This window comes from Anticarsia gemmatalis, chromosome 13 (genome assembly GCF_050436995.1).
Source record: "Anticarsia gemmatalis isolate Benzon Research Colony breed Stoneville strain chromosome 13, ilAntGemm2 primary, whole genome shotgun sequence".
Taxonomy (NCBI): Eukaryota; Metazoa; Arthropoda; class Insecta; order Lepidoptera; family Erebidae; genus Anticarsia; species Anticarsia gemmatalis.
In genome coordinates, this window is record NC_134757.1 from 12336314 (window position 1) to 12359842 (window position 23529).

Consider the following 23529-nt stretch of genomic DNA (forward strand, 5'->3'; position numbering starts at 1 on the left):
CCTAAGCCAGCAAGCCTAGCAGAATTGATATATTTTGATTTCTTTTTCAAACTTTGTTGGAGTCGGCTCCCATTCTCATCGGATGCAGCTGAATTCCGGTATATTACATGACGCCTATCATACCTTCAAAATCCAGTTACCTGTGTTATAACACGAACCTCTAGGTAAAGCTGCTTTTCAGACTTTCAAGCTTCTGATTACTGGACACAACCGGGACAAACAAAATTAAATAGATTTACATTTCGAAATAAAACAACGACTGAAATCAAAAGTAAATATACTATGAACAACAAAGTATACAAAAACACACATTAATTAGGTACCGTAGTCTCGCGATTGTACATATCTTGGAATATGTCCTTTAGTTCCATCTCTTTCACACATTTCAGCAGGACTTCATCAATAATTTGCTCGGATACACTGTAGACAAGTTGGGAAATATATAATGTAATGATTTATTTTGTATACAAAATCAGGTATCTTGAGATACATAATTCTACCTACCTGACAAGGTCAGGATTGGATGAGAGAAAGTGTGAATTCCTATAATATAATCTAAACTACTATAATAATATCCTTAAATGATACCACAATGGTTTTAATATTAAAAGTTTGAAGTTCAAGCAACATCAATAAATTATCTTATAATTAGAATTAATATGTAAGGTACTGAAGGAACAGACTATTACGCAGAACATCTTTTAACGTAGTGACATCATCTGACATTCCCTAAGCACCCTCTCACGTCTTCTATTATCTGACGCATTAGAATAAATTCACTTTCAGTAAGCTTCTATAGTTTAATATGCATTCCTCTATGGGTTCACTGTATAACATACATACCTTAACAATAAAAGAATATTCTGCAATGGAAACTTTTTGAAACGCATATAACTTTACCTAAGGCAAAAGCTTTCCTTTTCTTGTCTATGTACAAGCACTCTACACCTGCCATTTGATAAAAATCCCTTCTTCAAACAAAAAAATTTACTTGTAAGCACTCTTCACTAGGCTTTTGTATAGAAATGCCCTTCTTCAAACACCAAGAAATCTACAATAAATATATGCACCACCCACCTGCCAATCATCTCCCAGGGCTTGCCAACAGCGCTGTTAGCATACATGGGGCTGGTGAGCATGTGCTGTACAAACTTGGTGCGGTATTGGAACAGGTTGTCTGTGATCTGTTCCGCTATGTTGAACGTCAGCCTGTACCTCTCCACGTCCGTGTGGCGGTGACGGTGTAGGGATTTTGGTACCTTCTTCTGAATTGTTTCTTCGAGGATCTGGGCAGTTTATTTAGATTGCGTGTTATTATATAACTTCTGGATCTCTTTAACAGTCTTGTTTGTATGTAATAATACTATTCTAATCAGCGTTGACTTAATAAGTAACTATTCATCATTATTTCGATTTATTTTGAAGCGAAAAGCCCAAAAGAAAAGCATAAGAGCTGAAACGGAATGACAATTCTCAGGGGTGCACCACGTGTGTGTTCTTGTTATTTAGTTTACGGCCAAAAGTCGACAAAAAAATTTCAAATGTGGATCACATACATATTTTTGGTAAGAGATCGCCATTCACCGTAATTATACAGCATCATCTTTACCTTTCATTCATAAGTATAACTTACTCGTAGCAGTTGTGGCGTGGTTGGCTGAGAGCGCGGACTGGAACCTCTCACGTACAGGAGCTGAGCGTTCTTAGCCCCTGATTTGTGCTCTTGCCGATCACTGGAGCAAACCATTTAGTTGATGAATGCAAGTATGAAGTTGATGAATAACTGGTATTTAGACAAAACTATGAAACCCACTATTGACTCCCGATCTATCTTTGTTCTTGAAAGAAAATGTTCAAAAAATAAATTAATTTTATATTCAATTTCGATTTCACTAGCATCTCGGATTATGCACACTGCAAAAGTTGCAGCAAAGCACAAAAATGGGTGCCGTTTATTACAACAGGCGCTAGCATGATAAATTCGATTTATTTAAGCACACCAGATAAGGCATAGAAATTAAAAGTACATTGCTTGCAGACAGTCAGCTAGCTGGATCCAGAACATTTTTGCATTACATGCTAAGTTTTACAAGATCAAACCGTTAAACATATTTACAAACATAAAATGTATTCAAAACTGACTCGATATTTCTTAATTCCTTTGAATGTTATGGATGATTCTTTGTACAGCCTTCACATATCATAAAAGGGTAATAAACCTCAATTGTCACGCTATCCTTCCATTACGAACTAAGACGTAGTTAGTCAAGTGTTTCAGGTGTTAATCGATGTTATCTGCACGTATGTGGACAACACGTGGCGCATGACGTACGCCTTGAGGACTAATCGTTATGTAGGTTGAATTATATTACTGTAGTCTTAAGTGTTTGAGATGATCCTGTTTGCACAGTTGGTTGCAAACGTAAATACAAAAAAAAACTTATAACACACGGATATGCGACAACAATGAACTGAACTTTATTGTGCGAGACAAAATATACATCTAATGGAAGTAAAAAGTAAATTAGACACTCATTTTTGTTTAAATTCGTTGTTATTTAAACATAATTTTTACAAAAGTCCTGTATGCGATTTTACAAACGTACACAACAGTAAAGAGAAAACAATAGTCACAAAGTTTAACTAGTGATATACGACTATTGTGATTCGTATACGTTAAACATATTGTCATACTGGAATCGAAACGAACGCGTGGCGACCGGTTTTGGCCGTTTTGCCCGGGAAAAAGCAAGAAATTACATAAAAAAGTTCAAGAAGATGAACTATTCTTGCAGTAGAACAGTATTTTTTCAACCAGCAAGTAAAACGAAAAACCAATAATGGCATCATATGACACATTAAAACCTCCATCAAACACCATCCCACAACCAAACCACTTAACATAATGTAATGTGACATTCAGAAGGGTATAGAACATATAACACGGTATATAAGGGAGGGACAAACCCCCGGCGCGTCGTCTAGACTAGACGCATAAAAACATGCTTGTCACATTAAAAGTTCACCCTTATTCGATGAGTTATGGGATTGGATGACATAAGACTGTTTAGTTATACATACTTAATATTATAAGTGTGAAAGTCAGTCTATCTGGTACGGTTACAAGGCTTAACTTCTACTATACGAATTTTGATGAAATTTTGCATGCAGATTGTTATAGACTCAGGACAAAACAAAGGACAACTTCTTATAGGTCTTGAAGTTGCTAGATAGAATAATTGTAATTTTTACTTTTGTTAAGTTCCTCAAACGCAAAAGTACGTTTGAGTTGTTGAAATTAGACGTAAAAAAATGTATAGTAGACCTTATTTCAGGTTCTCTGAAGTTACAAGTTACATCATTAAAATCAATCAGGTCTTATATGAAACACTGCGCGCTGTTATACAGATTCAATGTAACAAAAATGTATGCAAATTGCATACTTAGACTTATAAAACGATTCGTGACAGAACCAAAAACAAGAAACAACTTCAAACGAAAAATCAAAAGATAACCGCCCGTCTATTTCCATTTCAGTACGAAAGATGAAACGTACTGATATACACGAAAAACCTAGTTTACAAACAATATCGCTTTACTTAACACCTTCGTGTTATATTTCTGTACCATGTCGAACCTAGTACCATGACCTCGTACCACCTGTTCCCTGTTTACCCCTAAGGGCGCTTTCCCACTATGTCGTGACGACAGATAATATAATCGTGTAGTTTTAAGTGTCGTGGCTTATATGTTTAAATGGAGGTGTTCACCTATAGAACGACACGACTTACTGTCGTCTACGACGTTTTTTGCAGTGACGACAGATTATCGTGACAGTGGGGACGGCAAGATACGACAGTCACTAAACATTTTTTTTTTTTACGACTAACAATCGTTATAATAGGAACAGCTAGAGACGACAGTCGTCCAACGATAAATTAATCATTACGACATAGTGGGAATGCACCCTAAAGGTTAAGGTCGAGGTCATATATAAATGTTTTGTTTTTAGATTTGAGTTTCCGTGACTTGGATGCATTTATCATCGACAGCTTAGTCGGTTTATCTGTTTTGGTATAGCAATTTCCTATTTGAGTTAGTGGTTGGTTTGGAATGATAAGTTAACTTTTTTATTGCAGTTAACGATAATGTTTTTTTTTTGTTACAAATGGCCAATGGCGTGTTTTGGTACATAAGTATTTGTCAAAATTGATTTCAGTTAAATTTACAAATATGTGTGTTAATAATAAAACCCTAATATTTCAGTTTATGCTACTTTATATAAAACCATCCTTTATAAAGACATGAAAGTAATTTTATTAAAGACGTACCTAATTAAGTAAATATGGTATAAAGTACATGGATTATTGGTGTCATGTTGCAAGCTGTTACCCTGGACTGCACAATGTTAATGTATATTAAAGACTGAACGGTAAACCAGAGGTTACGTTCCTGCACGGGATCTATTAAAGAACTATGCATGTGCCCTTCAAATATTAATAACAATATTCTATACCATTTCATAGCTGAGTCTATTAGATCAGTTAAACATATTAATTACAAACATAATCTTCACAGCAAGATCTTTCAATGTTGAAAAGCTTTTTATAAACGAGGATTTATCAGACTAGTTATGCTAAAGTTTACTAAGTACATAATTTTTGCTTTGTGTATTTATATACAAAGTCGGTCTATGGTCTATAGACCGTTTTCCCGTTTTCAAAGCATAATCTCTACTTATTTAAGGGTAGTTTACACTAGACACAATTTCGATAGAAAAATATTGTCATGAAGGTAGTAGGCTTCCACCAGTCGTCGTCAATTACACTTAATAATTAATAAGCAGTTATGAGTAAATAATAAAATGCATAAATCATAAAGGAGCGCAATCCCAGTGGGTGTCTCAACAAACACATTACACAATTCCTGCAATCCAGAATGTTAAAGAGAGTCGAAACGCGAAAATGATGAGATAATCGCTCCAGCTTCATTGAGACGACCTTGTTTATGATGTCACTCGGTGCTCTGACAATCAGCTTTTATGGCTCCCAAACTATCACGTTTCATATTACATTACTTTATACTTAGTCTTATGTGATAAGAGTTAAAAGGAAGGATATTTTTGATCAATGACTTTTTGAAGTTATGAATGTTTTTTAATCCTATTTATATTATAAACGCAGAGGTATGGATACGTGAATGTTTTAAAAAAAAACTTAGTATTTTTTTATCAGAGTGCCAAAATGAAGGCACAGTAATTTAAACTTTGAATGCGGAGAAAAACATCGCTAGGAGACCTTGCAAGCCACTCTTTGAAGCAGCTATTAAAGGTAACCAAATCCAAAGAACGTAATCTGCAATCGACCAGGGTGATGGACTTAAGGCTCTAATCCCATTGATTTCAAGAGGAGTTCTTTGCTCAGGAGTAAAACAGTAGTGGCTTAAAACGTTTCAGGTTACAAAGATCTCGATCTCCAGACGACAAGATTAAAAAACACGTCATATTCCAAAGGATTTATTTATACGGATGATGTTACATTGTGTCAAACGCTTTTGATGGTTCATTCGTTTTGAATTGATTTGCGTCTTAGTCCTTGTGTAAATACGACATGTTTTAATTGGTGTTATTTGTAAAAGACAATTTTATTGAAGGTGCAATTATTTTATTGTACACATTGATGCGCTCATAACCATTATACTTCTGCGTAGGTATAGGACTTTGGTAGATGACTAGGAACAGTAATTTAGCCTTTCTTAATTATAGTTAAGTTATCTTTGCTTGGTTACACTAAGTTGTAGAGTAACGTTGAAGAGGTATTTTTGTCTTAATTGAAAGCGGTAATCTCTTGAAGTACTAAGCAATTTTGAATCAATATTTTTGTCTATAATAGCGACTTATATGAGGAACAATACAAGCACACGATATGACTAGGGATCGAAGTAGCACTGCAACTGCAACTTATCATTTAAGACAACTATAGAGGTAGATATGTGTGATGTTCTTCAAAACGCGCTTGTAAATGTCAATCCTGATTTGTTGTTGATGAAAAATAGTCAAAATAAAGCAGCTTTATGTAAAACGGTTGTGTTCATGAAAGTCGAATTCGATACCGTAAATTGAATAGCAAGATAGGATTCTCGTGTTGTTCAAGCCGGTGAGCTTTTGGCTACAGGCCTCTTAGTATTCTAGTACTTTCAAGTATACCAAGTAATCAAATATGATGTGTACAATCAGGAGAAATATAAGCATGACGTAATACAAAACAGTTAATGAGGGAACAGGTCCTCAGGTCCATGTTTTATGGTCTCATTAACATAAAAGCGCCATAAGGTGACCGCAGGTGCATAGTTAACTGTCCGCAGTGACCTAACGACACGTGATGGGACAACGAACAGTTATAGTATGACTTATTAATTTGTAGGGATTTTGCATGCGATGGAGTTGTGTGACCTTGATATACATAAGTATATTATGATGCATATTAATTTGTGTGTTCATACGAAATCAAATCCCAACTCCTCACTCGTTCCGGGAGGAGATCTTTAGCCAGCAGACAGTAATGGATTTTTTTTTATGTCGTCACTTACGCGGGTGCTTAGAACTACGCCTTGAAAGTCACTCTAGTCTGAGCGGTGGTGTAAGTGTATGCTGATCATGGGGTCTCGAGTTTGAACCCCTGGTCCAGCTAAGTACCATTGGTTTTTTTTAATTTTTGTTTGTATACCTATTCTTAATAGTAGTAAAAATATAAGTACCTAATGTGCCCGGTATACGGCAAAAGATTCGCCACCAATTGGATAAGACCAGCCGAAGTAGATAATTTCGAAAAATGAGTACTTATGCTTTTTACACATGTCTATTTTCCTTTATTCGTGATTAACAGGCGTGATGTTAAGTATGTAGAAACATACAATATCCTCTATAAAAAGTATACTCTCTAATCAAAACTACTTCATTCACATTTTTCCACAATAAACATTACTTGTACTAATCATGAGATTATTACGGATAACACACAGCGGAAGGAATCGATCACAATTGATAACATTAATACTGTTTTATTAGAACTATCAACAATATCAATAAAATTAAACACTATTTTCCGCTGTTGCTGCAATGTAAACAGGTTTACGTGTATGTTCAAGTATTTTAATCCGTGTAATCTGTTTGTAATAGAACAATAAGTCGTAAAACATTTCCTGTATTTTTCTAATAACTTATTAGAAAAATATAAACATGTTGTTTCCGCACTTAATCTGTAAGCACGACAAATATCCATTCATCATGATTGGACTACGACGACACAGGTTAAATACATCTAGTAAAGTAGTATTTAGTGGTAAGGATAAAAGATGAATAGGTTGAGAGAGATAGACTTAGAAAGAGTAGAAAAATTAAGAAATATTGTTCATGGAAGACTGTTATAGAAAACAGCTAATTTTTTTTTAAATAGTAGTAGTCGGCAGTAAACCAGTCCTACTTACAATTAAGAGGTCGAGGGCTCTCTATGGCCGATGTGAACTTAATTCTAACACAAACATTTAAACTTGCCATGAGGGGTTGACAACAGTGCCATTAGTCTGTATACATAAAACTCAAAAGTGACTAACTGACATAGTGATCTACCAACGCACAGCCCAAAGCACTGGACGGATCGGGCTGAAATTTGGCATGCAGGTAGATGTTATGACGTAGGAGGCATCCGCTAAGGAAGGCTTTTGATCAATTGTACCCCCAAGGGGATAAAATAGGGTATGAAAGTTTGTATGACAATTTGTCCCAAGTCAAAAACCACGCGGGTGAAGTCGCAGAAAGAAGCTAGTAGCTTATAAAAGTTCAAGTCTTTGGACCCATATTGCTGATAGTTATAAAAAGCGACAAACTTTTTGTCCCAACTCTCAAGTTTTCGCAGTACATATTTACAAAACAATGGGATGTATTCCTCGTACGAGAAAGGCAACAGGTCCTTGTATGTTTGTAACGTACTATGTATTTATTATGGCGTTGCTTTACTATCGAAGGTTTTATGATGTCATTGGAAGAACGATGAAAGGACGCCGACGTGATTTGTACGAGTAAATGGCTGAAGATATGGTTTGTTGGTCGAGGTTATTACGTTTCAGGAGGTGATTAAAAGGGTGATTATAAAGCAGGCGGATTAATTCTAAGGGCGTTAAGGGCTAATTTAGCGCATATAATTAAGACTGCCCAAATAAATCAAATAAGTTTGGCTAGTGATTCAAGCTGGCAGTAAATTATTAGGTATCAAAAGCTTACGCCACCAGTAGCCACAGAAAGTTCTTTTTTAATATTACTAACGTAAACATGGTAGCCCAAACTACAGGAGTCATTAAATAATTCAGAGGTAAACAATGTAATTTTCGCACATCTAATCGTATAATTATTTAGTGTTGCTTTAATGTTATTCATTCATTTATAAGACCAGTACGATTAGCAATAAGCCGTGATAATAACCCATTCCCAATTGCATACGTTTATTATCCTATCAATTACCCGAGTCTTTTACAGGAACTAACTAAGGAAAATGTTACATCAGGTACAGACAGATACGTCATATAAAGAGATAAATACGAGTTAATTTCGAGAACTAACACGGTTTAAACCAGTTTCAATCGAGTTTCATACGCGTGTGTTGTCACGTAACTACGTAACTCTTCAGTTACCTCAAGTCCTTGCTTAGCTTTGAATTTCTTGATGCTACTGTATTTTAGATCTTGTGTTTCATAAGACTGCCTCTGTGGTCGGTAGTGTATTCGACTACTGATCGAAGGTCTCAGGTTCGATTGCTGGGCCGGGCAAAGTATTCACGGTATTTTCTAATTAATATTTCTGAATAGTTAGGTAATGTACGCTTAGAATTGCAATAGTCTCGCCTCCTATTACATGGAACTAATATTGTCTACACCTTCGAATAAAACTGGCGTGATATTATGTAAGTGAATAGTATGTAGATATGCAATTTTAGTACGAAATAGTATTTAATACGGATTGGTAATTTCGCATTCGATCATAGTCGATTTATACTATCGATTGATCGTTAGATATACATATGTCATTACATCCTTACTCTACCGGATCTTCAAGAAAACAATACCTAAAATAAATCCAAAAGATAACATAATTATTTTCAGGAAAATTCACATCGATAAGGATTTAGACGCCAGTGCGTTCTGCGAATAGTAACAAACTTTGATAAATTGATAGATAATTCACGTATTTGTTCTGATAAGTGAACCACAGTGCGTTTGAACTTGAACTGATTCATTTTAGGGGTGTGTACTGTTTCCGTTATTATTTTATAGCTAATAAATAAGCTGAAAGCCGATTCTGGTACACTTTAACCTAACTTCCAAAAAAGGAGAAGGTTTACAATCTTCAATTATAAAATTCAGTAGACTTAAATAGGTTTAACGTATTTTAAACTACATTTTCTCACTGTTCGAGATCGAAACAAGATCGGCACTAGATCGGAACGTTTATATGGACTTTTCAAAAGTAACAACGATTATATCTATACTAGACCAATAAAGGGTATTTGTTTTGCTTATTATCTAAACTCGGCGAAGGATTAACCCTTCATCGTAAGGTTTGATCAATAAACAGTCACCAGAAAGAATAAGAACTCAAACATAGCTCTTCGCTGAAAATAATTGTTACTCTATATTTTTGGCTTGTTATCAATGCTCTAAGTTATTTAAGATCGATGCAACAAAATAGTATCTTATTCTTTACCTATTTTTTTAAATTACCAATGATCTGTATAGAGTTATACCACATACACTTCAATATTAGCTAGTGACTCACTCGTAAAAACGTCCAAGTTCAAGGTTTTAGCGATGACACACATTCAATTACTCAATATCAGATAAGACGTAATAAAACAATTAAAACTACTATCTGTTTATTAATGGAATTTACCCGCACACATACACACACACACACACACCTGTACGCTTGTAGATAAAGATACGGATTTAGGATTAGTATCACTAATGTTACGAATATGTAAGTTGAATGGATGAATGTTTGTTGCTCATTCACACAAAAAACTTTTGTCACACAGGTAGTTTAAAACCTTGATTTACTCATCGAAAACTTTTTACTTCTGGAAATCTTTCTACACAGATGAATTTGTGAGCAAAAGACAGTCGAACTAATATTTCTGACTGGTTTTAGTGAAGCTGGGTGGTGCCAAAACCGAATTATCAGCTAGAGAGACACTATTATACCTCTACAACTGTTATATGAAACTATTTTTGTAATATGAGAAATTATTATTCTACAACTTTCATATTAGACTATTTTTGTAATATAAGAAATGATCTTTATGAGTTTGCGTATATAGGAAGTACCTACCTACCTCTACCTAGTTTATATTCGAAAACATGCTTCCCCATTAGAAAGACACATCTAATGTACAAGACGAACATGAGAAATTAATGTAAGTGCCGCCTAGTTAAACCAGAGCATAAGCTAGGACTAGGGCTAGTATATTTATATAATCTGTTGATAAGTAATGTTTCAAATTCCAAGTACATTAGAAATTCAAGGTATGTAAATACTTATTGTTTATTTAAGGATTATCTAATATTATCTACAGATAAATTTTTATGTTCGCTTCTTTTTAAAATAACATGTGTTTTATTGCGTTTATCTTTAAAACATGATAGTTAGAAACAAAGGTTGCTTCTAACATGAAATATATTATTACGGCTTCCGTGACGATTTGCCACGATTGGTAAAAGACAAATGAAAGAAGTGTTTAAGGATCTTCGTGAAGCAAAATAAATCCTAAATGTTAACGCTGAAATATTTTCTAGATTGAAAATTAGACTAGATCCGTTTTAGTTCCTCCTATTTACTTTTTTAATTATTAATTCAACTTCAATTCTAAAACTATTATTTAAGTTAGTATATAAGTAAAGCCAATCTTAACATACTTAAAACAAACTTTTCACAAACACGTCAGGCATACCCCAAAGATAAAGTCTCTAGAAGTAGTCCATTCGGAAAACCCAGTTAAAAACTAACAACTATACACATAAATTAAAGTCTCTAACTCAATACAAATACCCCGTTATTCTACCTAGTCCAATCACTGCTTATAATTATAAGCATGAGTATTTTACCTAAATGATTTGATTTGGAACAAACCATCAGGTATACCCCAAAAATTAAGTCTTCAAAAGTAGACCATTCGGAAAACCCAGTTAAATACTAACAACGATACAAATCAATTAAAGTCTCTAACTCAATACGAATATCCCGTTACTCTGTGGGCAGGGTAGGCAGTAGTACATTTGTCATACGTCGTACTAATTCTGCGTACAACCCACGGCAACAATTACCTTTTATTTAGATTAAGTGATTTCCTTTACAAAATATATTGATGGCGCTTCTTGTTGTTAAGGATTGAAAGCTATGGTTCCGTAGTATTAAAGACAGGTTGGATTCCGTGTAGGGTTAAAAGGTAACAACAATATTTATAAGGAGTAGTAGAAAATTAGAAAAAAAAAAGGTGCATAAAGGTACAAAATGATTCTGAAAGCAAAGGAAATACGTCGAAGTCTTTCTATTGATTAACCGTTATCCTAACTTGTAAACTCTCGCGTTGCATGTTTAATGTATTGGCTGACTGGGTCAGCCCGCGACCACGGCGAGTGAAACCTGCGCCGAAACGTTAGGCATTTTAAGGTAAAATGCGTGTTCGCGTTAATTCCCGTATTCTATTATACATATAACCGTTATCCAATACTTAGATTGGTACGGCGATATAGTTAAGTCTCTGTTATCTGGTTTCCAAAATATAAGTAGATATGAGAAACATATGCTATTTAAAAATCATCTACATTTGAGAGTCTGATTTTCACATTTCGCTCATTTACAGTGGGTACCAGACGAAAACATAAATGAATAATAGAAATAAATGAAGTTGAAATCATAATAAAATTACTTCTGTAAAATTCTTTGAAATGTCGTATTCCTATACAAAACCTTGTTATATATTTAGATACAGATATAGTAAAGACGAGCAATACAATTATTATGCGTTGTCAGCGGTATTACGTCACCAACCTTCGACCCTTCGAGGAAGGGAGCCGAAGGTTGTCTGGAACAGATCACCATGCGCGATAACCAGTTACACTATGTCCCTTTGTGTTTGAAGGTTTGTATTGAATAATAGCAATCTTATTTGTAATGGCTAATTTAATAATGAAAAAGCTCTTATTGAATTTATTAAAGTCGATCTGTTTTATGAAAAAAGAAATTTTCAATAAATCAGAAAGTCGGAATTATTTCAGGCCTTCATTTTTTTATGAGTAGTAAGTTATCGTGCTATTTTATTTGAAGCGTATTTTCTAGCTAATTTCTGTTTGATATTAATTATTATATCTATGTAATGCTTAAGTTTATCATGTTGCATATTACATTGTTTTTGGAATTCATAGGTTAGAAGAAATCCATGAGCTCAGATGCTGAAACACAAATCGGTTCACAAAATCTTGAAGGCAAACTGTCTAAAAGCCAGTTTACTTCCCAAAAAACTGTCTACGGAACGCCACCTATTAACCGTTTACCAAAAACAGTATCCATTCAGTAACACCTCATCTCGTTAGGCGTAATTAGTCACACAACTAAATAAGGACTTATGTAGGTGGGACATAAGTTTTATGTCCTCCGTCTCTTTCTTATCACTTGTGGTAGAGTGAGATGGAGATATATTTGCGCCCGTTACTTTGTAGTTAATGAAAGCCCGTATATGTATCGGCTGATTGAAATGTTTGTTGAAACTGTTGATGACTGTGATGATATTTTCGTGTTTGTTAGTAAAAGTATTATCTGTTTAGATTGTCGTGTTGGTGTGGGATACCATTTTAATGTAACGTGGTATATTTTATGGTCCTTAGATGTTTTGTTTGCTCTTAAGAATAAGTAAATCTTTGAAACACATCTGAAAAGAAAAATCATTATATGGTGCAGTGGTAAAGACAGTTGCCACCGATACCAATGCCGCACATGGATTCAACAGTTTTTTGATTCACAGATTTTTTGTTTTGGGCTGATTGTTGGTACTTTATATTTTGATTTAAGTAATTTGTTTCTAAACATACATAAACATAGTGAAGTACACATATTCCCAAACTCCGTGGCGCAACAGAATATAACCCAACACTATCAAGCCTAAGCAATGAATCAAGGATTGAAAAATAAAGTCCTTTAGTCTATGCCCTACGGAAAATGGCGTGATATTATGTATAGTAAAAATACTTTAATTCCATTGGATATAGGAATTTTATAATGATGCAGGTATAACCGTGTGATTATTTGTGCAAAACAGGATGCCTTTCGTATTGTGATCTGTGAGGCTGAACCAATAAAAATTGTAATCTATTTCACCTTGACCGTGTAACTCTGACCGTATGTATGCATTTCTAATGATTGAGTTATTATGGTGTATTATACAGACAATACTTGATGAAAAGACAATGTGATATGATTCCTGTACGTTTATTTTTTAGACTTTTAAAATGTCACGGGAAAAATTACGCCTAATTAATTGTTTGCATCACTGACAATCGCTGAATTATTTTTTTAAGGTATTTTAATGGATAATCTGTAAATAGAATTTTGTTATGTATGATAAGGCCACTAAAAACCATTCCAGCCCTGACATTTTAGGTTCGTAGATGGAAGAACTCTAGAACCTAAAAAAATCTAGTGCCTTCTTAACATCTCTTCTTGACGATTCCCTTTTATAGGTCAACTATTCTCAAGTATCACAACAATCATAAAGCTATAACATGTATTGTATCTATACTAATATTATACGGCTGAAGAGTTTGTTTGTTTGATTGATTGTTTGTTTGTTTGAACGCGCTAATCTCAGGAACTACTGGTCCGATTTGAAAAATTCTTTCAGTGTTAGATAGTCCATTTATCGAGGAAGGTTATAGGCTATATATCATCACGCTACTACCAATAGGAACAGAGTACCAGTGAAAAATGTTACAAAAACGGGGAAAATTTTTAACGCTTATGTAACGCAAGCGAAGTTGCGCGGGTCAGCTAGTAGTTAAATACAATGTTTTACTTACGCTGTAGAGTCGCCACTGCATAATTGTTTCAGAAGCCTTGTCACCTCACATTGATCTGGGAACCGACTGCTCGTCTGCAACAAACAAATATCTATAAAATAACAGTTAGTAACCAAACCGATAGAAATTATTATCACTTGTGTGAAGAAAAACATCGTGATGCAACCTTGCATGCCTGAGAGTTCCTTAGATCAGTTCTTGAAGTCCTAACCCTTTCCTCATTACGGGAGGAACACTTGCCCAGGGATGGGCATTAATGGGTTCAATTTATTTATTTAAGAAACCCAAATTGCATGTACCATGTGTATGATACAAAGACGCGCGAAACCCCAGAATTAAAGAACATACAGGCCATATGTCCACAATGCTGGCCAGGTAATTTGTATACCATCTCCCAAAATCACGACAAAAAAGACTACAAGAAACTGCATATCCTTTGAACATATCCCGCCTGATAAAGCTATCACAGCAAATTAATCCGCAGCTCAGAGTAACCACGAAATTCCCGCGAATCCACTTTAATTAGCAATGTACTATCACAGCAACACACACAGACACACGTAAAACGAGTGCAATAATTACGTCATCGTCGATAAGGCGACCGGCTTTACGAGCGTTTTCGCTGCGAACATTTCTCAGTTCACGACTACCGCTCGTATTGATACGTTGTGTGTCACAGCAAGGAATAAAAATACACTATGGTGAGTGTTTATCAAAACTTTTCGACTTTATATATTCTTTTGATGAATTGTTTACAGTTTGTGCGATTAGGTTTAGTAGTTTCCGAGTTATTTTGTGAAGGTTTTCGATTAGTATTTTTTATGTTTTCAAACCGCTTTGATCGTAAGGACGTTTTTATTTTTTATGCGAAAGTTTAGTGATAGGTATCAAGTTTTATTTTGTGTTGTTGTTTTTAATTCAAATAATGATTAACTGCATAAACTTTTAAGTGTTTCGTCGGGAAATTAGTGCGGTCATCATTCAATGTGTCGCTGCGTGTTTTTTTAAATAAAAGTGTCGCTAATATAATGTGTTGATTTATAAACAGTCCTTTTAGTATCCAATGACACTGCCCAGAATAAATTCACAGTAAATAACATGTAGGTACATACATAGGAACTTAGAACTTATTGTTTTAGTTTTTATACATTATTTTATTATAAGTAGAGCACTTACTTCAAGAGCCAATTTAGGTTAGGTTTAATGGTTATTAAGTCCTGATGCCTTTGCTTTATTTTTTGTTAAAAATAATAGCCTACAGGTGATATAAACCGGCCTTTATCGAAATCGATTCAGTCTCTTTGACGTGAAAGAAGAACAAAATTAAATATACATCAACATTTATTATATTGGTGTTATAAAACGGAGTGAAAATAAAAATAATACATTTCGATCGTTAAAAAACCTTATTAATACTATATGCAATACAATTATAATATTTGCACTAAATATTAAACAGACCTTGAATTAAAATGTGTTAATTACGCTTCAAATAAAAAAAAACTTTCACGGCTAATTTTGGATCGCAAAAAAACTGCAACTGGATAGAATGACGATATAACTTTTAAATAGCTGTTAACGATTTAGTTTTCATGTTAGGTCTGGAACCGATCAGTGCACTGAAAGAGTGATGTAATCGGAATGCATCTAATTAATTGAACTAACGATATCTGTGAATTTTACGTGTGATCTTTTTGGAAACTATTTAGAGAAATAGGTGTTAAATGATGTTCAAGTTTAAGGCCTCTCTTTAAGAAAGTTCTTTTCGGGTTCTTGTGTTAGATGTTAAGTTCTAGGTGTTATATAACTTAACCTGTATAAAAGTGAATCGAATTCGTTTTAATAAGTAAGTTTAAGTTTTTTAAATATTTGGTATACTCACACACTAACTAAAATATAAGTTTATTATCTGGATGTATCTGTGCTTACATATTTAGAGGTGCAGTCTAGCTCTTAAACATTAGTCTTAGATCAACAGTGTTGATCTAAGACTAATGTTTCGATCGACTGTAACTTGTTTTGTGAGCCAAATAAATAAATAAATAAGTTTTTAGTTCAAAATCGAAATTAAATAAATATGTAGGCATAGGTTAGGTTGTAATACAATTTGTTTACGAATAGAGTCAAACACTAGGCAAGTTTCTTAAATTTTTAAAACAGTTCTGAAGTTGCTTTGGTGACTGATTTTCTTTAGTATTAGTAAAAGTTTTGAAGGGAAATTAATTAATGTAAAACAATTAACGTAATGAGATGCGTTTATGATCATAAGACATAGAACAAAAATTAATAAGGAAGATTTTAGTATATTGAGTCACGAAAAGTTTGTAAGGTTCGTACCGAGTAGCGTTCTATGGTCTCTACCTACGACTTTTGGAGAAAGGCGTGATATTCTGTATGTATTTTAGTATATATTTCATTGAAGTTTCATGAACATTTGCGGATTGTTGTCTTTTTGTATTTAATTCCGAGTTTAGGCAGCACAATATCAGCCGGGTGTAATTAATAAATCAATGTCAAGCAAACGGAAAAATACATAAATATATTTTATATTCCTAGGAATTTGACCGAAATAAAACCAAAAGATTAGATACCTAGATTAATTTAATACGTAGCTACAATGACCACTTCGTTACAAAAACTGATTGTGTTATCACTAGATATGAAATACATTATGTTTAATTGTAACCACTTATCCATATCTCGATGATTTCATTGATACTTGAAATAATGAGTGTAGTTTTAAAATTATATACTAGCTTTGTTTCACGGCGAGTGCAACTATAGTCTTACGCCTTAGTAGAGCATTTCGTGTACAAGGTACGGGGCTGGCGTATGCCAAATTCTGAATTTGGGACATTAGTGACCCGTAGACTTATGCAGCTGACGGTGATCTATTAAATACAGCTACTTTATTTGGAAAATACACAAACTTTTATACCTATATAATCTAGATAAACCAAACCACGCTTGACCAGCAGTCCATCAGACTAAAGGCCCTAACCTCTCCCTCGTTCGTTTAGAGACCCTTGACAAGCAGAGGAACAGCAACCGGTTAAAAAAATATAGTAATTTTGATAAACTGTGTGTGCCAAGGGTCTATACTAAGCTGTCGGACTATTGCTATGAGAGTCAAAGATTTGCGTAAAATCTCGTTTAACATTTATCAAATCCAGCAGTAGTTAGCAACGCTGGTGCATATTGTCTCGTGCAAGAGTCCCGAAGGTCGTCTATAAAGCAGTGAGCAACAATAACGGAGATCGGAACACGGAGTTATAAATACCGTGTGTTTACTAGATTCCCTCCAGCCAGTAGACATCTGCTTACATCGTTACTAGTTATACACCTCGTTATTGTAGAGAGACACTTACGCTTGGAACTCGAACGAGAATATGGAAAAGAATATAAAAGCATGGTGCTTCCTCAAAAAAATCGAAACATCAGATAAATTGCCAACTAGATCTATGGTACCGAATTTTAAAAGGCTCTCTTGTGCTTATTCGTGACGTTTCGCCATGTGAGAGGGGGTGAGTTTAGCCATATAAACATTATATACAGATGTAAATTAAAACCCTTAAGCGTTACTTAAAAGTTCAAGTCTTTGATTCCATTTATTCTGGGTTTTGTTAGAATAACTTTTTAGTTTTCGTTTTTTAAATTAATTTCAGTAAAGTATTAATAAAATAAATTTCTTCAATTTCAAATATGTCACACTGTGATGGTTATACACCCATGATTGATCTTGATCACTGTCGCGACCTTAGCCTCACTTGTTCTAAGAAATCACTGATAACTGGATATATGAAGCACTATAAGATCGTTAATTAGAAGTAACATAATATTACACAAAATGACTTACTTAATAGCTATGTCTAGAAACAATTTATCGTGAAATAAACAGGAAAAATAATAATTTTGTTACAAAAAATCAGCGCGCGCGCAAATAAAGATGTACCAAAAATTTTCCGTTTCAAATTATAATGTTTTTTTTTGTGCTAATTTAAAATATCGGCCAATGTTATTACATGACAGTTTTGAGTGGCGTTTTCAGTTATAAAACCTAGTGAATAATGGGTTCACAAACAGCTGTTAGGATTCCGGGAAAGTTTTCGTTCCGTGACGGTAAAAGTAGTGCACTGTTGGCTATTTCGAGTTGACATTTTGTTTAGTTTACGCAAATAGACTATACTTCAGTATATCTTACTGTTTTGTTTGTTTTCTTTTTTAACTAAGTCAAATTAATAACAAGACAGAATGTAACTAACTCTTTCATGTATTTCACTACAGATTTGTTAGGCACTGTATCCAATAATTAGGACATACCTGTGATTATTACGGCTAACTTCGCTATCTCGGAAGTTTTTGCTGTAAACTAAGACTTAATTGTCCATGCCCTTGTTCTGAATAGTTAAAGTTAAAATAATAATATACTCTCTTGGTAGTGGATACTTTACCATCAGGGGAAAGATACAGACGGTGTAATCACGCAGTTTGGTCACATGTGGCAAGGTGACAATTTCCCCATGCACACGTGTGCTCGTGTCTGTAGCCGGGTCATTGTTTAAATGATGATTCATGTATTGTTATTTAGTCATCATTATCATGTATACTGATGGGGAAATATATCCCGAAACGCATCTGACATTATCTGATAAACACAGGACATATGCATTCCGATTGCATTTTGACTAAATACGTTTGCTATCTATCCCTATTTAAATAAAAAAATCAAACAGTGTTTTTTTGTTTGTTCTAAGACTTTCCATTTGAATGAAATTTTGCAAAGTGATAGGAATAAGGACGGAGGTTATTTTCAACAATGGAGGCAAACTTGAACTGTTTTTGTGATATCGCGCATTTTTCCCTAAAATTAGAATGAAAACAACAATTAAAACGATAAATGTGTATACTAAACGCTTACAATAGTCGAGAAGGAAAACATTCATTTGTACGAATGATTCAATAGTTATTTCTGACAGATTCCTAGTAATTATCCTGTTGATGTTCCGAAACATCATGTTTAGATCACCTGTTCACATATATGTTGTAAAGGTAAATGATATTTATGTAGAATATGTTTGTGCGTTTGTTTTCCGGGAAGCACATACATGTGAATGAAGTCGCATCATATAGCTACAAGTCAAATTTTGGTTCACTTCTGAAAGCATTTGTTTTCTAGCAAAATGATGTTCATAATATTAAAATGCAACGGGTCTTATGACGTTTCGATCGAATTGCATCGACGGTCGTAACGGGCTAACTAACATCGAATAAACTAAAAAGGTATTATAACCTTAAATTTTCAATCGCGTTTGAGACCCGTTGCATTATAATACCCGTTGTTATATTATGTGTAAAAGTCGCGAGAATTTAAAGGCATCAAAAGCTGTATCGTTTACAAACATTGCAGCAGTGTTTAAAACAAAAGGTAGCTTTAACTGCTGTTCGTTTGTCGTTAATTAGCGGTTTTTAAAACCAAAGTTCCGGTGGCTGCAATAAATTAAAGGAAAACCAATTGACGTCGACATTTGCTTCGCTTAATGTTATCCTTATTTGTTGCTACCCGGTATGTAAATAAAAATGTGTAACTTTCCAAATTAAATACGTATTACCTCCTGGTTTTTACTTACTTAAAATATCAACTGCTAATAATGTCCCATGGAAGAAAAATAAAGCCGCGAAAAAAAAACCTTAATTCCGTCATGAATTTTCAAACCTCACGTCCATCTTCTCATGTAAAATCGTCTTCATGATCCATGTTAAATTTTATATGAATCTGTTGAATGGTTTAGCATTAATAAGGTAAAATACAAGTAGACTGCTCTAGTTTTATTCAGTTTCTTTTTTAAACAAATTAAAGTACATTATCTAACAACTAGACACAATAATCTCTTCTCACGTGGTACAGTCATATGCTCTGATATAAAGCTGCCCACTCACACCCATTTATTGGTGTTGCGTAAACTCTAACACCGAATAGTTTCGTAGGTGAGGATTAGGCACAATTTGTGAGCTAGATTACTGCTAAATATACGCTTCAAATATTCATTATTCAGTACGAGTATACTATAAATAATATACCTGTAAATAAAAGAACATACATAAAATCACGCCAACTTCCCGTAATGGAAGGCTGAGAACGCGATTGTGTATGAACCTTAAAAACGTTTTTGCTTCATTCACATCCATACATTTGGTCGTACAAAATCGCCGGGTACGAGTATAGCACAATAATAGTTTTTAAAAATTCAAAAGAAATTTCATATAATAATATTTTTGTATTTGCTTATGATAAAAAATGCGTGCTCGAGCTAATTGATTCCGGCCAATTAACTAGTTTGTCCCTTAAAAATAGTACAAAAAGAACAAAACTGTTGTCGATAACTAAGCAATCAAAAGCATTCGATTAGCGAAGGTGCCTTAATCATAGTTTACAAACAAACGAAATACAAAACCCATTAGGGAATTTACAAACAATCGATTACTATGATTTCGTCTTGCAGAACTATTGAATACTATTAAACTTTGGACAAAGCGTATTAGCACATTTTCGACTTTATAATTACTGTCTTAGCGACCACACAGTAAAAGTTTATAATCGATTATTGAGGAAATATTTTCTAGAAAACTAAGTTCATACATTAGTAAACTTATTACCTTAACTTTTAAACTCTCGCGTTGCATGTTTAATGCATAATAGAATACGGGAATTAACGCGAACACGCAGTTTACCTTAAAATGCCTAACGTTTCGGTGCAGGTTGCACTCGCCGTGGTCGCAGGCTGACTGTGTTCGCATTAATTCCCGTATTCTATTATACATTATTACCTTAACTTCAAGAGGAACGATAATTTTGTAAGAGAGCATTCTTCAAAAACAAGTCAAACTGAAGCTGAAAGAAGTTAAGTATTTGTTGCCGTAAAAGAATAATAAGGAGTCAAATTAATGTAATTATGTGCAATTCATTTCATAAAACTATGTAGAGGAACGTATACGTTCAGTAAGTCACGTAGTTCTCTTGACTGTAATATTATGTTCCAAGATTATATCAATATAGTATACTGTATCAATACAAGGTAGGTAGTAGTAGGTACATAACGGAATGATGATTGAAAACAAAAACATAGGATATATTGTTTATTACATGCCAATGTGTAAATCACGCTTAATGCTGAGTAAATATTAGCTAAATTAGTATCGTTTTCAATGTCATGTTCAGTTCATAAACAATGTAGGAAACTGTAGTATTTATTCATGCCTGAATGTGTAAAGCACTACAAATTTGAAATATTAAATTATCGGTACCTATAAAAAGCTTAATTATACATGTTTTGGTGCAGTCTCTATATCCGATTAAACTCTACCTTCAGGAACACTTGACAATCATGTTGTGTCAATATTTGATCGAAAATGATATATGTATGCTTTCTTTGACCTCATTCACCAAGAGATCACACACTTTGAATTGAAAACAAAATTTGATCAAGATCAAATGCCTGAAGACTGTCAATCTCGGATTTATTTTTGCATCTTTTAATAATATAGATTCTTTATCTATGTGTACTCCATTCTTGTAATTGTAACCAAATTCTAAATGAAACGGAAGGTCTACGTTCCCCATTTCTTTTTAACTATCTTCCACTTACCACTAGATTTACCTCTGACCCGCGGCAAAGAACAGTTATACTAAATCATATTGGTTAGTAATGACTAAGTTCGGCAGGTGACCTCCAAATCACCGCTAGAGCAAGAGGTCATGCAACCCATATCTCATACAATTTTTCCTCCAACACTTTACACCTCTACACCTGCCAAAACATCACCTGGAATCATGTATTCACGCTCCAAAAATACCTTGTCCAAATATCTATATATCTATATCGTTACTTCGTTTTACAAAATACGTACGATAAATGTGAATGTAAAAGTTGTGGTCATGTATGTGTCTGTCTGTATGTCTTACTTTTATTTATATGTACTAATTTTATTGGTGCAGTACTATGTTATGAGATACCTTTAAAATATGAATGTGCGAGGTCTGCTATCGCATTTCTAGCTCTGCTATTGCAATCCGATTTCATGAGTTAAAGATTACAGGAAAATACGTGAAACCACGTCAGGATAAAAAAAAAACTCAAAAGGAAACGCCACTTGCTAGGAACTCTGTAAATGACTTTATACTTCATTCACATTTATACATCGATTGTGAGATTTGAGCGCTAAAAAATACAATATACTTTTAAAACTGTAACTGAAGCTTTTTGAGCAAACTCTCGGGCAAAAGTAGATAAAAACATATTTACGAAATGCAATAATCCTAAATATTGCAATGATAAATGAAATGTCATCATGAGTGCCAACATTTTACAATGATTTAGTGTAGTAGTAAGTTGTAATACGACGGGAAATGGGTCAAATAGGAGATTCACTCGTCACGGTATATATTTAACGTTATAGACTTGTGATTCACTATTTATTAATTCGTATTGGAACATTGTAGGTTTTTCCTGTAAAATTTCAGTCATTAAGACGTCAAAACCCTGTTGTTGGACAACGTAACTGTCCACCGACTTGGTCATTGGAATATGAGCTCATTTGAAATGTATTATAAACCAATAATGTCATGAATCAGTTGGCTTGTACAAAAACTGGTGAAGAGATCATCTTTTTGTCAGACTAAGCCTTTTAAAAAACCGGAAAAAAGAATTCGATGAGTTATCGAAAAAGACAGGTATCTAAACGACAATCTGGTATCAATTAAAAATGTTACAGAATAGTATTTCACCAGGAGCCCATAAACCACAGGAATCATTACCAATCGATTTACAAGCGCGAACAAACTACGAATATTCCCGGTATATTTACATTCCAATAATTCCATGATAAATATTCAGTGTTCAGGTGTCGGGTGCCAAATACAAAATCCGTAGCGAGTGGAACGGTGATGCGGTGATGCGGTGCTATTATTGTTACGATTGTGCTCGCATTGGTGTCGTGTGTAGTAACAGCGTTACACACTGGAAATACACTTTTGAGTAATTTTGGAAACGAACTTTACCTTGCTTTTTTTAACCCAGTCTGCGCTTAGCCCGTGGGAGTACGGTGGACTCAAGGAACACACTTCTTATTTCGAGAGGACCACCCTTGCCCGGTAATAATTTTGTTTTGACTAGTATTATTAAACTTGTAGTTTTTATGGTTTTAAAGTTTTGGGCGAACTGATTTTGGAAAGAGTAAGAAAAAAGCTATACTTATTATAATTTTTTTTGGGTCGCGGAAGAATTTGTGAGACTTATTTACACTTACAAATCTTACAACCTACCGGAGCCGGAGACCGCCGGAGCTGAGCTTTAGTAGAAAACTATGGGAAAGGCTTTGCCCAGCACTCAACAATGGTTTAGATATTATGGTTTA

General features: G+C 34.2%; 2 protein-coding genes across 3 annotated transcripts in view; one reads left to right on the plus strand and one right to left on the minus strand.

The window, feature by feature from the left end:
* Positions 1 to 260: 260 nt before the first annotated feature.
* LOC142977537 (uncharacterized) overlaps positions 261 to 23529 on the minus strand; it is a 63886-nt gene continuing 40617 nt past the window's right edge. For both annotated transcript variants that reach the window (XM_076121473.1, XM_076121474.1), the window contains 4 exons: positions 14119 to 14192; positions 1634 to 1733; positions 1078 to 1286; positions 261 to 420 (listed from right to left, as the gene is read on the minus strand). In XM_076121473.1, coding sequence (XP_075977588.1) covers positions 312 to 420; positions 1078 to 1286; positions 1634 to 1733; positions 14119 to 14192 — 492 coding nt within the window. In that variant the 3' untranslated portion in view covers positions 261 to 311. The remainder of the gene's footprint in view (positions 421 to 1077; positions 1287 to 1633; positions 1734 to 14118; positions 14193 to 23529) is intronic.
* The window catches only part of LOC142977538 (transforming growth factor beta-1-induced transcript 1 protein), a 41028-nt gene continuing 32165 nt past the window's right edge, over positions 14667 to 23529 (plus strand). The window contains exon 1 of the mRNA XM_076121475.1: positions 14667 to 14819. Coding sequence (XP_075977590.1) covers positions 14817 to 14819 — 3 coding nt within the window. The 5' untranslated portion in view covers positions 14667 to 14816. The remainder of the gene's footprint in view (positions 14820 to 23529) is intronic.